Source organism: Bufo bufo, chromosome 1 (assembly GCF_905171765.1).
Source record: "Bufo bufo chromosome 1, aBufBuf1.1, whole genome shotgun sequence".
NCBI classification, from domain to species: Eukaryota; Metazoa; Chordata; class Amphibia; order Anura; family Bufonidae; genus Bufo; species Bufo bufo.
The window spans coordinates 841,695,386-841,711,622 of NC_053389.1; the positions used below are offsets into that span (position 1 = coordinate 841,695,386).

At 53.1% G+C, this 16,237-nt stretch overlaps 1 protein-coding gene across 1 annotated transcript in view; it reads right to left on the reverse strand.

The window, feature by feature from the left end:
• YBX2 (Y-box binding protein 2) overlaps positions 1–2,445 on the reverse strand; it is a 51,772-nt gene extending 49,327 nt beyond the window's left edge. Inside the window, exon 1 of the mRNA XM_040415430.1 lies at positions 2,299–2,445. Within this exon, the coding sequence (XP_040271364.1) occupies positions 2,299–2,407 (109 nt within the window). The 5' untranslated portion in view covers positions 2,408–2,445. The remainder of the gene's footprint in view (positions 1–2,298) is intronic.
• Positions 2,446–16,237: the final 13,792 nt, after the last annotated feature.

Genomic DNA, 16,237 nt, shown 5'->3' on the forward strand with positions numbered 1-16,237 from the left:
AGGTAGTAGTATACACATGTACAGGCCATGGTGCTATATATACCCCTGTATATGGAGGTAGTAGTATACACATGTACAGTCCATGGTGCTATATATTACCCCTGTATATGCAGGTGGTAGTAGTATACACATGTACAGGCCATGGTGCTATATATACACCCCTGTATATGGAGGTAGTAGTAGTATACACATGTACAGTCCATGGTGCTATATATACACCCCTGTATATGGAGGTAGTAGTATACACATGTACAGTCCATGGTGCTATATACACCCCTGTATATGGAGGTAGTATACACATGTACAGTCCATGGTGCTATAGATTACCCCTGTATATGGAGGTAGTATACACATGTACAGTCCATGGTGCTATAGATTACCCCTGTATATGGAGGTAGTAGTATACACATGTACAGGCCATGGTGCTATATACACCCCTGTATATGGAGGTAGTAGTATACACATGTACAGGCCATGGTGCTATATATACACCCCTGTATATGGAGGTAGTAGTAGTATACACATGTACAGTCCATGGTGCTATATATACACCCCTGTATATGGAGGTAGTAGTATACACATGTACAGTCCATGGTGCTATATACACCCCTGTATATGGAGGTAGTATACACATGTACAGTCCATGGTGCTATAGATTACCCCTGTATATGCAGGTAGTAGTATACACATGTACAGTCCATGGTGCTATATATACCCCTGTATATGGAGGTAGTATACACATGTACAGTCCATGGTGCTATAGATTACCCCTGTATATGGAGGTAGTATTAGTATACACATGTACAGGCCATGGTGCTATATACACCCCTGTATATGGAGGTAGTAGTAGTATACACATGTACAGTCCATGGTGCTATATATTACCCCTGTATATGCAGGTAGTAGTATACACATGTACAGGCCATGGTGCTATATATACCCCTGTATATGGAGGTAGTATACACATGTACAGTCCATGGTGCTATATATTACCCCTGTATATGGAGGTAGTAGTATACACATGTACAGGCCATGGTGCTATATACACCCCTGTATATGGAGGTAGTAGTAGTATACACATGTACAGGCCATGGTGCTATATATACCCCTGTATAAGGAGGTAGTAGTAGTATACACATGTACAGGCCATGGTGCTATATATACCCCTGTATATGGAGGTAGTAGTATACACATGTACAGGCCATGGTGCTATATATACCCCTGTATATGGAGGTAGTAGTAGTATACGCATGTACAGGCCATGGTGCTATATATACCCCTGTATATGGAGGTAGTAGTAGTATACACATGTACAGGCCATGGTGCTATATACACCCCTGTATATGGAGGTAGTAGTAGTATACACATGTACAGTCCATGGTGCTATATATACCCCTGTATATGGAGGTATTGGTACACGCACAGTCCCGGGCCCCTGGTGGTAGTATTAGTACACACACGCACAGTCCCGGGCCCCTGATGGTAGGCACAGTCCCGGGCCCCTGATGGTAGTATTGGTACACCAGAGTCCAGGGCCCCTGGTGGTATCAGTACACGCACAGTCCCGGGCCCCTGGTGGTAGTATTGGTACACCACAGTCCAGGGCCCCTGGTGGTAGTATTGGTACACCACAGTCCAGGGCCCCTGGTGGTAGTATTGGTACACCACAGTCCAGGGCCCCTGGTGGTAGTATTGGTACACCACAGTCCAGGGCCCCTGGTGGTAGTATTGGTACACCACAGTCCAGGGCCCCTGGTGGTAGTATTGGTACACCACAGTCCAGGGCCCCTGGTGGTAGCATCAGTACACGCACAGTCCCGGGCCCCTGGTGGTAGCATCAGTACACGCACAGTCCCGGGCCCCTGGTGGTAGCATCAGTACACGCACAGTCCCGGGCCCCTGGTGGTAGTATTAGTACACGCACAGTCCCGGGCCCCTGGTGGTAGTATTAGTACACGCACAGTCCAGGGCCCCTGGTGGTAGTATTGGTACACCACAGTCCAGGGCCCCTGGTGGTAGTATTAGTACACGCACAGTCCAGGGCCCCTGGTGGTAGTATTGGTACACCACAGTCCAGGGCCCCTGGTGGTAGTATTGGTACACCACAGTCCAGGGCCCCTGGTGGTAGTATTGGTACACACACGCACAGTCCCGGGCCCCTGGTGGTAGTATTAGTACACGCACAGTCCAGGGCCCCTGGTGGTAGTATTAGTACACGCACAGTCCAGGGCCCCTGGTGGTAGTATCAGTACACGCACAGTCCCGGGCCCCTGGTGACACGCTCCCTGTCCCGCTCACCCAGCACTTTCTTCGCCACTTGATTCCTCGCCCCTGCCGCCTTCTGCTTCTCCTCAGTGGGCTCCGGGTCTACGGCCTGGTCGGGGCCCCTGACCTCCACTTCGCTCATGCTATTTTGTTGGCGCCGGTTCCTGGATTGTCAGCGTTCGCCCCTCCCCCAACAGTTACTGTGAGCCAAGACCCGCCCGCTACTTTCACCTTATATACCTCAGCGGAGCTCCTGGGCCGCCCCTGAGTGGCCTATTGTAATGTCAATCTACTATGTCCTGCGCTGATTGGAGGATTGTGCGAGACCCGCCCCCTCCGAGACGTTAACCTAATCTAGGCGGGAAAAACAAAATAGTTCAGAGAGTTCAAACGTTAGACTCTGCCATGATTGGTTATGCTTGTCACGTGTCTCGATTTTTATTGGCTTATTAATCGTGAGGTGACTGAGGTAAAGGAGGAGCCACGTGAAAGCTGGAGACATGAGTATGCGGAGGTGTTACTCTTTGAGTGCTCGTTATAACTGGCCCTGAGTACACAGCAGCCGGTCATCAATGTGATGTCACAGCATGTCTATTATACTGACAGGGTGACTGGTTATTATAGGCTGTGATCTCCTCCTGACAGGGCACTACTGGGGGTGGATTGGCCATAGCCCTTATAGGGTGGGCTGAAGCCCGGGGGGCCGCCTGGGTCATCCTCGTGGCCTGTCAGGGTTGTGGCGGTATAATGTGCTGCAATATGGTATTGTCAGCCCTGCCTTCCGTCAACTTGTACCTGACCACAAAACTGGGCCACTCTTAGGATTTTTATTTTTTTCCAGGGCCACTTCAAGTTCCCAGTCTGCTGGTCAGTACATGGTGTGATATCTAATATCCTCCTGACTGGTCAGTATATAGTGTGGTATCTAATATCCTCCTGACGGGTCAGTATATAGTGTAATATCCTCCTGACGGGTCAGTACATGGTGTGATATGTAATATCCTCCTGACTGGTCAGTATATAGTGTGGTATCTAATATCCTCCTGACGGGTCAGTATATAGTGTAATATCCTCCTGACGGGTCAGTACATGGTGTGATATCTAATATCCTCCTGACTGGTCAGTATATAGTGTGGTATCTAATATCCTCCTGACGGGTCAGTATATAGTGTAATATCCTCCTGACGGGTCAGTACATGGTGTGATATGTAATATCCTCCTGACTGGTCAGTATATAGTGTGGTATCTAATATCCTCCTGACGGGTCAGTATATAGTGTAATATCCTCCTGACGGGTCAGTACATGGTGTGATATCTAATATCCTCCTGACTGGTCAGTATATAGTGTGGTATCTAATATCCTCCTGACGGGTCAGTATATAGTGTAATATCCTCCTGACGGGTCAGTACATGGTGTGATATGTAATATCCTCCTGACTGGTCAGTACATGGTGTGATATCTAATATCCTCCTGACTGGTCAGTATATAGTGTGGTATCTAATATCCTCCTGACGGGTCAGTACATGGTGTGATATGTAATATCCTCCTGACTGGTCAGTATATAGTGTGGTATCTAATATCCTCCTGACGGGTCAGTATATAGTGTAATATCCTCCTGACGGGTCAGTACATGGTGTGATATCTAATATCCTCCTGACTGGTCAGTATATAGTGTGGTATCTAATATCCTCCTGACGGGTCAGTATATAGTGTAATATCCTCCTGACGGGTCAGTACATGGTGTGATATGTAATATCCTCCTGACTGGTCAGTACATGGTGTGATATCTAATATCCTCCTGACTGGTCAGTATATAGTGTGGTATCTAATATCCTCCTGACGGGTCAGTACATGGTGTGATATGTAATATCCTCCTGACTGGTCAGTATATAGTGTGGTATCTAATATCCTCCTGACGGGTCAGTATATAGTGTAATATCCTCCTGACGGGTCAGTACATGGTGTGATATCTAATATCCTCCTGACTGGTCAGTATATAGTGTGGTATCTAATATCCTCCTGACGGGTCAGTATATAGTGTAATATCCTCCTGACGGGTCAGTACATGGTGTGATATGTAATATCCTCCTGACTGGTCAGTATATAGTGTGGTATCTAATATCCTCCTGACGGGTCAGTATATAGTGTAATATCCTCCTGACGGGTCAGTACATGGTGTGATATCTAATATCCTCCTGACTGGTCAGTATATAGTGTGGTATCTAATATCCTCCTGACGGGTCAGTATATAGTGTAATATCCTCCTGACGGGTCAGTACATGGTGTGATATGTAATATCCTCCTGACTGGTCAGTATATAGTGTGGTATCTAATATCCTCCTGACGGGTCCGTATATAGTGTAATATCCTCCTGACGGGTCAGTACATGGTGTGATCACTAATATCCTCCTGACGGATCAGTATATAGTGTAATATACATGTGTGGTATGTAATATCCTCCTGACGGGTCAGTATATAGTGTGATATCTAATATCCTCCTGACGGGTCAGTATATGGTGTGATATCTATATCCTCCTGACGGGTCAGTATATAGTGTGATATCTAATATCCTCCTGACGGATCAGTATATAGTGTGATATCTAATATCCTCCCGACGGGTCAGTTTATGGTGTGATATCTAATATCCTCCCGACGGGTCAGTATATAGTGTAATATCCTCCCGACGGGTCAGTATATAGTGTAATATCCTCCCGACGGGTCAGTATATAGTGTAATATCCTCCCGACGGGTCAGTATATAGTGTAATATCCTCCCGACTGGTCAGTGTATAGTGTAATATCCTCCCGACGGGTCAGTATATAGTGTAATATCCTCCCGACGGGTCAGTATATAGTGTAATATCCTCCCGACGGGTCAGTATATAGTGTAATATCCTCCCGACGGGTCAGTATATAGTGTAATATACATGTGTGGTATGTAATATCCTCCCGACTGGTCAGTGTATAGTGTAATATCCTCCCGACGGGTCAGTGTATAGTGTAATATCCTCCCGACGGGTCAGTGTATAGTGTAATATCCTCCCGACGGGTCAGTGTATAGTGTAATATCCTCCCGACGGGTCAGTATATAGTGTAATATCCTCCCGACGGGTCAGTATATAGTGTAATATACATGTGTGGTATGTAATATCCTCCCGACGGGTCAGTATATAGTGTAATATCCTCCTGACTGGTCAGTATATAGTGTAATATCCTCCCGACGGGTCAGTATATAGTGTAATATACATGTGTGGTATGTAATATCCTCCCGACTGGTCAGTATATAGTGTAATATCCTCCCGACGGGTCAGTGTATAGTGTAATATCCTCCCGACGGGTCAGTGTATAGTGTAATATCCTCCCGACGGGTCAGTGTATAGTGTAATATCCTCCCGACGGGTCAGTGTATAGTGTAATATCCTCCCGACGGGTCAGTATATAGTGTAATATCCTCCCGACGGGTCAGTATATAGTGTAATATACATGTGTGGTATGTAATATCCTCCCGACGGGTCAGTGTATAGTGTAATATCCTCCCGACTGGTCAGTGTATAGTGTAATATCCTCCCGACGGGTCAGTATATAGTGTAATATCCTCCCGACGGGTCAGTATATAGTGTAATATCCTCCCGACGGGTCAGTATATAGTGTAATATCCTCCCGACGGGTCAGTATATAGTGTAATATCCTCCCGACGGGTCAGTATATAGTGTAATATACATGTGTGGTATGTAATATCCTCCCGACGGGTCAGTATATAGTGTAATATCCTCCCGACGGGTCAGTATATAGTGTAATATCCTCCCGACGGGTCAGTATATAGTGTAATATCCTCCCGACGGGTCAGTGTATAGTGTAATATCCTCCCGACGGGTCAGTGTATGGAGGTGGCGATGTCCCCCTGACGGGTCAGTGTATGGAGGTGGCGATGTCCCCCTGACGGGTCAGTGTATGGAGGTCGTAATACTTTTATTATTATTTTTTTCTCCGAAGAGTATAAATTCTTGCGTTTTTGGGCCACCCTCTCACACTGGCGTTTTGTTTTCTGTTTGAGATCTGTTCAGGGCTCTCACAAGCGTCCGGAACGCATCAGTTTAGTTTCCATTCAGAATGCATTCTGCTCAGTTCACCTCCGCTCTGGAGGCCACCTGCAGCGTTATGGTGTCCGTCTGACGAAACGGATCCGTCCTGACACAATGTAAGTCAATGGGGACGGATCCGTTTTCACTCGCACAATAGAACACGGATCCGTCCTCCACTGACTTTCAATGGAGTTCCAGACGGATCGGTCTTGGCCATGTTACAGATAATACAAACGGATCGGTCCGTGACCTAATACGTGGCCTGCACTTGTTCACCTCTGCGCTTGGAGCCTCCGGCACCGATTTTGTGAGGCTGGAGAAAACCATCCTTACATGCTGGACTTCTTTGTCTGGTAAAAAGACAGGATCCCAACCAGAAACTGAACGGATCCCACCCTGGTCCGTGGAATCTGTTCCCGCTGTTCCTGTCAGGCCGGGCATGTAACGTACATGAGGGAACTGTACCGGACGCCTCATCCGTCACCATACAGCTCCATTGTACAAAAAATGTATGTATTATTTTTTTCTGGACTTTGCAGGATGGAAAGACGTGGTACATTACATCCTGCAAAAAAACCCCTATAGATTAGGCTACTTTCACACCTGCGTTGGGTGCGGATCCGTCTGGTATCCGCACCTATAAATGCAAACAATGGTATCCATTCAATACGGATCCGTCTGCGTACACTTAGGCAAAAAAAGTCTAAGGCCTGCACTCGGCCGTTTTTTTTCCCCTGTTTACTGGCTGTTTTTTGCGTTCCGTATACGGAACCATTCATTTAAATGGTTCCGCAAAAAAAAACGGAATGTACTCGTTATGCATTCCGTTTCCGTTCTAACATAGAACATGTCCTATTATTGCCCGCAAATCACGTTCCGTGGCTCCATTCAAGTCAATGGGTCCGCAAAAAAAACTGAACACATACGGAAATGTATCCGTAGGTCTTCCGTTTCCGTTCCGTTTTTTGCGGAACCATCTATTGAAAATGTTATGCCCAGCCCAATTTTTTCTATGTAATTACTGTATAGGCCATATGGAAAAACGGAACAACGGACCCGTGAAAAACGGACCGCAAAACACTGAAAAAGCCATACGGTCGTGTGCAATAGGCCTTAGTCAAACAGATCCGTCCTGACTTTACATTGAAAGTCAATGGGGGACGGATCCATTTACAATTGCACCATATTGTGTCAATGTAAACGGATCCGTCCCCATTGACTTGCGTAGTCAGGACAGACCCGTATGGCCCCGCACCGCCAGGCGGACACCAAAACGCTGCAAGCAGCCTCCAGAGCGGAACGGAGCCAAATGATGCGTTCTGAACCGTTGCAATTTGCAGACAAGAATAGGCATTTATATTGCCGGCTCCCGTTCCATTCCACAAATTGCAGAAGGCAACCCAGGCGGCTTCAGTTTTTTTGCGGATCCGCGGTTTGCGGACCACAAACAACGGCACGGCTGTGTACATGAGGCCTTAGACTTATTTCAGAGAGTAAAACAGCCTGAACAGGTGTCTGAGGCTTGTACAGGCGTTATTACGACCCCTGAGTGTAATCTACATGTGATCTGTAATATCCTCCTGACAGGACTTAGAGGACCGGTCACCTGAAAATGCAAGTTACACTAAAGATAGACCCTTACTTGCCGGCCCCCGGTGGTGCTTATTCAGTTCTTCATTTTGCACTCAGTGTCCCTGTTTGTCCGCGGTGCCCCCTCTCCTAACCACCCCCCCTCTAGTCACACTGTGGTCTCCTCTCCTAACCCCCCCCCCTCTAGTCACACTGTGGTCTCCTCTCCTAACCCCCCCCCTCTAGTCACACTGTGGTCTCCTCTCCTAACCCCCCTCCTCTAGTCACACTGTGGTCTCCTCTCCTAACCCCCCCCCCTCTAGTCACACTGTGGTCTCCTCTCCTAACCCCCCCCCTCTAGTCACACTGTGGTCTCCTCTCCTAACCCCCCCCCCTCTAGTCACACTGTGGTCTCCTCTCCTACCCCCCCCCCTCTAGTCACACTGTGGTCTCCTCCTAACCCCCCCCCTCTAGTCACACTGTGGTCTCCTCTCCTAACCCCCCCTCTAGTCACACTGTGGTCTCCTCTCCTAACCACCCCCCCTCTAGTCACACTGTGGTCTCCTCTCCTAACCACCCCCCCTCTAGTCACACTGTGGTCCCCTCTCCTAACCACCCCCCCTCTAGTCACACTGTGGTCTCCTCCTAACCCCCCCCCCCTCTAGTCACACTGTGGTCTCCTCTCCTAACCACCCCCCCTCTAGTCACACTGTGGTCCCCTCTCCTAACCACCCCCCCTCTAGTCACACTGTGGTCTCCTCCTAACCCCCCCCCCCTCTAGTCACACTGTGGTCTCCTCTCCTAACCCCCCCCTCTAGTCACACTGTGGTCTCCTCTCCTAACCCCCCCCCTCTAGTCACACTGTGGTCTCCTCTCCTAACCCCCCCCCTCTAGTCACACTGTGGTCTCCTCTCCTAACCCCCCCCCCCCCTCTAGTCACACTGTGGTCTCCTCTCCTAACCCCCCCTCTAGTCACACTGTGGTCTCCTCTCCTAACCCCCCCTCTAGTCACACTGTGGTCTCCTCTCCTAACCACCCCCCCCTCTAGTCACACTGTGGTCTCCTCTCCTAACCCCCCCCTCTAGTCACACTGTGGTCTCCTCTCCTAACCCCCCCCTCTAGTCACACTGTGGTCTCCTCTCCTAACCCCCCCCCCTCTAGTCACACTGTGGTCTCCTCTCCTAACCACCCCCCCTCTAGTCACACTGTGGTCTCCTCTCCTAACCACCCCCCCTCTAGTCACACTGTGGTCTCTTCTCCTAACCCCCCCCCCCTCTAGTCACACTGTGGTCTCTTCTCCTAACCCCCCCCCCCTCTAGTCACACTGGTCTCCTCTCCAACCCCCCCCCCCTCTAGTCACACTGTGGTCTCCTCTCCTAACCCCCCCCCTCTAGTCACACTGTGGTCTCCTCTCCTAACCCCCCCTCTAGTCACACTGTGGTCTCCTCTCCTAACCCCCCCCTCTAGTCACACTGTGGTCTCCTCTCCTAACCCCCCCCCCCTCTAGTCACACTGTGGTCTCCTCTCCTAACCCCCCCCCCCCCTCTAGTCACACTGTGGTCTCCTCTCCTAACCGCCCCCACCCCCCTCCTCTAGTCACTGTGGTCTCCTCTCCTAACCCCCCCCACCCCCCTCCTCTAGTCACACTGTGGTCTCCTCTCCTAACCCCCCCCATCTAGTCACACTGTGGTCTCCTCTCCTAACCCCCCCCCCCTCTAGTCACACTGTGGTCTCCTCTCCTAACCCCCCCCCCTCTAGTCACACTGTGGTCTCCTCTCCTAACCCCCCCCTCTAGTCACACTGTGGTCTCCTCTCCTAACCCCCCCCACCCCCCTCCTCTAGTCACTGTGGTCTCCTCTCCTAACCCCCCCCACCCCCCTCCTCTAGTCACACTGTGGTCTCCTCTCCTAACCCCCCCCCATCTAGTCACACTGTGGTCTCCTCTCCTAACCCCCCCCCTCTAGTCACACTGTGGTCTCCTCTTCTAACCCCCCCTCTAGTCACACTGTGGTCTCCTCTCCTAACCCCCCCCCCCTCTAGTCACACTGTGGTCTCCTCTCCTAACCCCCCCCCCTCTAGTCACACTGTGGTCTCCTCTCCTAACCCCCCCCCCTCTAGTCACACTGTGGTCTCCTCTCCTAACCCCCCCCCTCTAGTCACACTGTGGTCTCCTCTCCTAACCCCCCCCCCCCCTCTAGTCACACTGTGGTCTCCTCTCCTAACCCCCCCACCCCTCTCCTCTAGTCACACTGTGGTCTCCTCTCCTAACCACCCCCCCTCTAGTCACAGTGGTCTCCTCTCCTTACTTGCCGGCCCCCGGTGGTGCTTATTCAGTTCTTCATTTTGCACTCAGTGTCCCTGTTTGTCCGCGGTGCCCCATCTCCTAACCACCCCCCCCTCTAGTCACACTGTGGTCTCCTCTCCTAACCCCCCCACCCCCCTCCTCTAGTCACACTGTGGTCTCCTCTCCTAACCACCCCCCCTCTAGTCACACTGTGGTCTCCTCTCCTAACCCCCCCCACCCCCCTCCTCTAGTCACTGTGGTCTCCTCTCCTAACCCCCCCCCCCTCTAGTCACACTGTGGTCTCCTCTCCTAACCCCCCCCACCCCCCTCCTCTAGTCACACTGTGGTCTCCTCTCCTAACCCCCCCCCATCTAGTCACACTGTGGTCTCCTCTCCTAACCCCCCCCCCCCATCTAGTCACACTGTGGTCTCCTCTCCTAACCCCCCCCCCCATCTAGTCACACTGTGGTCTCCTATCCTAACCCCCCCCATCTAGTCACACTGTGGTCTCCTCTCCTAACCCCCCCATCTAGTCACACTGTGGTCTCCTCTCCTAACCCCCCCTCTAGTCACACTGTGGTCTCCTCTCCTAACCCCCCCCCTCTAGTCACACTGTGGTCTCCTCTCCTAACCCCCCCCTCTAGTCACACTGTGGTCTCCTCTCCTAACCCCCCCCCCCCCTCTAGTCACACTGTGGTCTCCTCTCCTAACCCCCCCCCCTCTAGTCACACTGTGGTCTCCTCTCCTAACCCCCCCCCCCTCTAGTCACACTGTGGTCTCCTCTCCTAACCCCCCCCCCCTCTAGTCACACTGTGGTCTCCTCTCCTAACCCCCCCTCTAGTCACACTGTGGTCTCCTCTCCTAACCCCCCCCCCTCTAGTCACACTGTGGTCTCCTCTCCTAACCCCCCCTCTAGTCACACTGTGGTCTCCTCTCCTAACCCCCCCTCTAGTCACACTGTGGTCTCCTCTCCTAACCCCCCCCCCTCTAGTCACACTGTGGTCTCCTCTCCTAACCCCCCCCCCCCTCTAGTCACACTGTGGTCTCCTCTCCTAACCCCCCCCCTTCCTTCATCTAGTCACACTGTGGTCTCCTCTCCTAACCCCCCCCTTCCCCCTTCTAGTCACACTTTGGTCTCCCCTCCTAACCCCCCCCCCCTCTAGTCACACTGTGGTCTCCTCTCCTAACCCCCCCCCTCTAGTCACACTGTGGTCTCCTCTCCTAACCCCCCCCCATCTAGTCACACTGTGGTCTCCTCTCCTAACCCCCCCCCATCTAGTCACACTGTGGTCTCCTCTCCTAACCCCCCCCCATCTAGTCACACTGTGGTCTCCTCTCCTAACCCCCCCCATCTAGTCACACTGTGGTCTCCTCTCCTAACCCCCCCTCTAGTCACACTGTGGTCTCCTCTCCTAACCCCCCCTCTAGTCACACTGTGGTCTCCTCTCCTAACCCCCCCCCCTTCCCCCTTCTAGTCACACTGTGGTCTCCTCTCCTAACCCCCCCCTTCCCCCTTCTAGTCACACTTTGGTCTCCCCTCCTAACCCCCCCCCCTCTAGTCACACTGTGGTCTCCTCTCCTAACCCCCCCCCTCTAGTCACACTGTGGTCTCCTCTCCTAACCCCCCCCTTCCCCCCCTCTAGTCACACTGTGGTCTCCTCTCCTAACCACCCCCCCCTCTAGTCACACTGTGGTCTCCTCTCCTAACCCCCCCCCCCCCCCCAAATCTAGTCACTCTGTGGTCTCCTCTCCTAACCCCCCTCCCCTCTAGTCACACTGTGGTCTCCTCTCCTAACCCCCCCTCTAGTCACACTGTGGTCTCCTCTCCTAACCCCCCCTCTAGTCACACTGTGGTCTCCTCTCCTAACCCCCCCTCTAGTCACACTGTGGTCTCCTCTCCTAACCCCCCCCTCTAGTCACACTGTGGTCTCCTCTCCTACCCCCCCCCCCCTCATCTAGTCACACTGTGGTCTCCTCTCCTAACCCCCCCTCTAGTCACACTGTGGTCTCCTCTCCTAACCCCCCCCCCCCATCTAGTCACACTGTGGTCTCCTCTCCTAACCCCCCCCCCCCCTTCATCTAGTCACACTGTGGTCTCCTCTCCTAACCCCCCCCTCTAGTCACACTGTGGTCTCCTCTCCTAACCCCCCCCCCCATCTAGTCACACTGTGGTCTCCTCTCCTAACCCCCCCCCCATCTAGTCACACTGTGGTCTCCTCTCCTAACCCCCCCCCCCATCTAGTCACACTGTGGTCTCCTCTCCTAACCCCCCCCCCCCATCTAGTCACACTGTGGTCTCCTCTCCTAACCCCCCCCATCTAGTCACACTGTGGTCTCCTCTCCTAACCCCCCCCCATCTAGTCACACTGTGGTCTCCTCTCCTAACCCCCCCCATCTAGTCACACTGTGGTCTCCTCTCCTAACCCCCCCCCCCCCATCTAGTCACACTGTGGTCTCCTCTCCTAACCCCCCCCCCATCTAGTCACACTGTGGTCTCCTCTCCTAACCCCCCCCCATCTAGTCACACTGTGATCTCCTCTCCTAACCCCCCCATCTAGTTACACTGTGATCTCCTCTCCTAACGCCCCCCCATCTAGTCACACTGTGGTCTCCTCTCCTAACCCCCCCCATCTAGTCACACTGTGGTCTCCTCTCCTAACCCCCCCCTCTAGTCACACTGTGGTCTCCTCTCCTAACCCCCCCCTTCCCCCTTCTAGTCACACTGTGGTCTCCTCTCCTAACCCCCCCCTTCCCCCTTCTAGTCACACTGTGGTCTCCTCTCCTAACCCCCCCCTTCCCCCTTCTAGTCACACTTTGGTCTCCCCTCCTAACCCCCCCCCCTCTAGTCACACTGTGGTCTCCTCTCCTAACCCCCCCTTCCCCCTTCTAGTCACACTGTGGTCTCCCCTCCTAACCTTCCCCCCCTCTAGTCACACTGTGGTCTCCTCTCCTAACCCCCCCCCCTCTAGTCACACTGTGGTCTCCTCTCCTAACCCCCCCCTTCCCCCCCTCTAGTCACACTGTGGTCTCCTCTCCTAACCACCCCCCCCTCTAGTCACACTGTGGTCTCCTCTCCTAACCCCCCCCCCCCCCTCTAGTCACACTGTGGTCTCCTCTCCTAACCCCCCCCTCTAGTCACACTGTGGTCTCCTCTCCTAACCCCCCCCTCTAGTCACACTGTGGTCTCCTCTCCTAACCCCCCCTCTAGTCTTACTGTGGTCTCCTCTCCTAACCCCCCCTCTAGTCACACTGTGGTCTCCTCTCCTAACCCCCCCCTCTAGTCACACTGTGGCCTCCTCTCCTAACCCCCCCCTTCCCCCCTCTAGTCACACTGTGGTCTCCTCTCCTCCCCCCCCCCCCTTCCCCCTTCTAGTCACACTGTGGTCTCCCCTCCTAACCTTCCCCCCCTCTAGTCACACTGTGGTCTCCCCTCCTAACCTTCCCCCCCTCTAGTCACACTGTGGTCTCCTCTCCTAACCCCCCCTTCCCCCCCTCTAGTCACACTGTGGTCTCCTCTCCTAACCACCCCCCCTCTCTAGTCACACTGTGGTCTCCTCTCCTAACCCCCCCCCCTCTAGTCACACTGTGGTCTCCTCTCCTAACCCCCCCCCTTCCCCCCTCTAGTCACACTGTGGTCTCCTCTCCTAACCCCCCCCTTCCCCCCTCTAGTCACACTGTGGTCTCCTCTCCTAACCCCCCCCCCTTCCCCCTTCTAGTCACACTGTGGTCTCCCCTCCTAACCTTCCCCCCCTCTAGTCACACTGTGGTCTCCTCTCCTAACCCCCCCCCCCTCTAGTCACACTGTGGTCTCCTCTCCTAACCCCCCCCCTCTAGTCACACTGTGGTCTCCTCTCCTAACCCCCCCCCCCTCTAGTCTTACTGTGGTCTCCTCTCCTAACCCCCCCTCTAGTCACACTGTGGTCTCCTCTCCTAACCCCCCCCCCTCTAGTCACACTGTGGTCTCCTCTCCTCCCCCCCCCCCCTTTAGTCACACTGTGGTCTCCTCTCCTACCCCCCCCCTTTAGTCACACTGTGGTCTCCTCTCCCCCCCCCCCCCCCTTTAGTCACACTGTGGTCTCCTCTCCTAACCCCCCCCCCCCTCTAGTCACACTGTGGTCTCCTCTCCTACCCCCCCCCCCTTTAGTCACACTGTGGTCTCCTCTCCCCCCCCCCCCCCCTTTAGTCATACTGTGGTCTCCCCTCCTAACCTTCCCCCCCTTTAGTCACACTGTGGTCTCCCCTCCTAACCTTCCCCCCCTCTAGTCACACTGTGGTCTCCTCTCCTATCCCCTCCCCCCTCTAGTCACACTGTGGTCTCCTCTCCTATCCCCTCCCCCCTCTAGTCACACTGTGGTCTCCTCTCCTATCCCCTCCCCCCTCTAGTCACACTGTGGTCTCCTCTCCTATCCCCCCCCCCCTCTAGTCACACTGTGGTCTCCTCTCCTATCCCCTCCCCCCTCTAGTCACACTGTGGTCTCCTCTCCTATCCCCTCCCCCCTCTAGTCACACTGTGGTCTCCTCTCCTAACCCCCCCTCCCTCTAGTCACACTGTGGTCTCCTCTCCTAACCCCCCCCCTTTAGTCACACTGGTCTCCTCTCCAACCCCCCCCCCCTCTAGTCACACTGTGGTCTCCTCTCCTAACCCCCCCCCTCTAGTCACACTGTGGTCTCCTCTCCTAACCCCCCCCTCCTCTAGTCACACTGTGGTCTCCTCTCCTAACCCCCCCCTCTAGTCACACTGTGGTCTCCTCTCCTAACCCCCCCCCCTCTAGTCACACTGTGGTCTCCTCTCCTAACCCCCCCCCCCATCTAGTCACACTGTGGTCTCCTCTCCTAACCCCCCCCCCCTCTAGTCACACTGTGGTCTCCTCTCCTAACCCCCCCCCCCTCTAGTCACACTGTGGTCTCCTCTCCTAACCCCCCCCCCCTCTAGTCACACTGTGGTCTCCTCTCCTAACCCCCCCCCCCTCTAGTCACACTGTGGTCTCCTCTCCTAACCCCCCCCCCCCATCTAGTCACACTGTGGTCTCCTCTCCTAACCCCCCCCCCCCCTCTAGTCACACTGTGGTCTCCTCTCCTAACCCCCCCCCCTCTAGTCACACTGTGGTCTCCTCTCCTAACCCCCCCCCCCCATCTAGTCACACTGTGGTCTCCTCTCCTAACCCCCCCCCCCCCCTCTAGTCACACTGTGGTCTCCTCTCCTAACCCCCCCCCCCTCTAGTCACACTGTGGTCTCCTCTCCTAACCCCCCCCCCCCCCCCCCCCCCCTCTAGTCACACTGTGGTCTCCTCTCCTAACAAGGTTCATAGCCTAGGGCTAATGGATTCCTGTTTCTGGTCATTTAAAACATAACATTTATTTCTTTTTATTAAGACTAATATAAATCGGGAAAGAAAGGATGTATAGTGATAGGTGCTGATGAACGCTGCGGTTAGAACTATAGGCTGCTTCACCCATATATTCTGCTATCCGGATGCGACTATCCTCATCATGAGGGATATTTTAGCAGGCTTTTAAATTTCCACTTTCCAGCTATTTGTACTATTAGCTGGACTCTTCAGTTCGTATCTATACGGGTGGCATTCAGGGAGGCTGCATGTCTCGTCGCATTATTTCTCAGTCTCCAACTTCACTTTTTCGTGTATAATCCAATGCGACGCCCTGCCGCTTGTGTCCGCAGTCATGCCAAGCTCGGACACGGCGTTACAGCCGCACTGAAACTAAAAACCGGATTGCAGCTCCCCCAACACGTTTCACCACAGATGTGGCACTACTCCCAACACGAGCGCCAGGTGAGCCAGCGTTTAACTACTGTGGGCGGATCTTACCTGATCATGTGTCCAATCAATACAAGGCGCTCCTGTGGCAGTGAGACAATCTGACCAATCACCACGGTCGATACTAGTTGGTCATACTTGCGTGTCACCAATGTGTTCTAAGTCCATGCGCAAGAACTTTGGTTTTGTTTATAATCGTAAGTTTATTCTGTGAATCGGATACGTTTTCGTCTAAGTCCATGCGTAGGGTCTTTTCATTA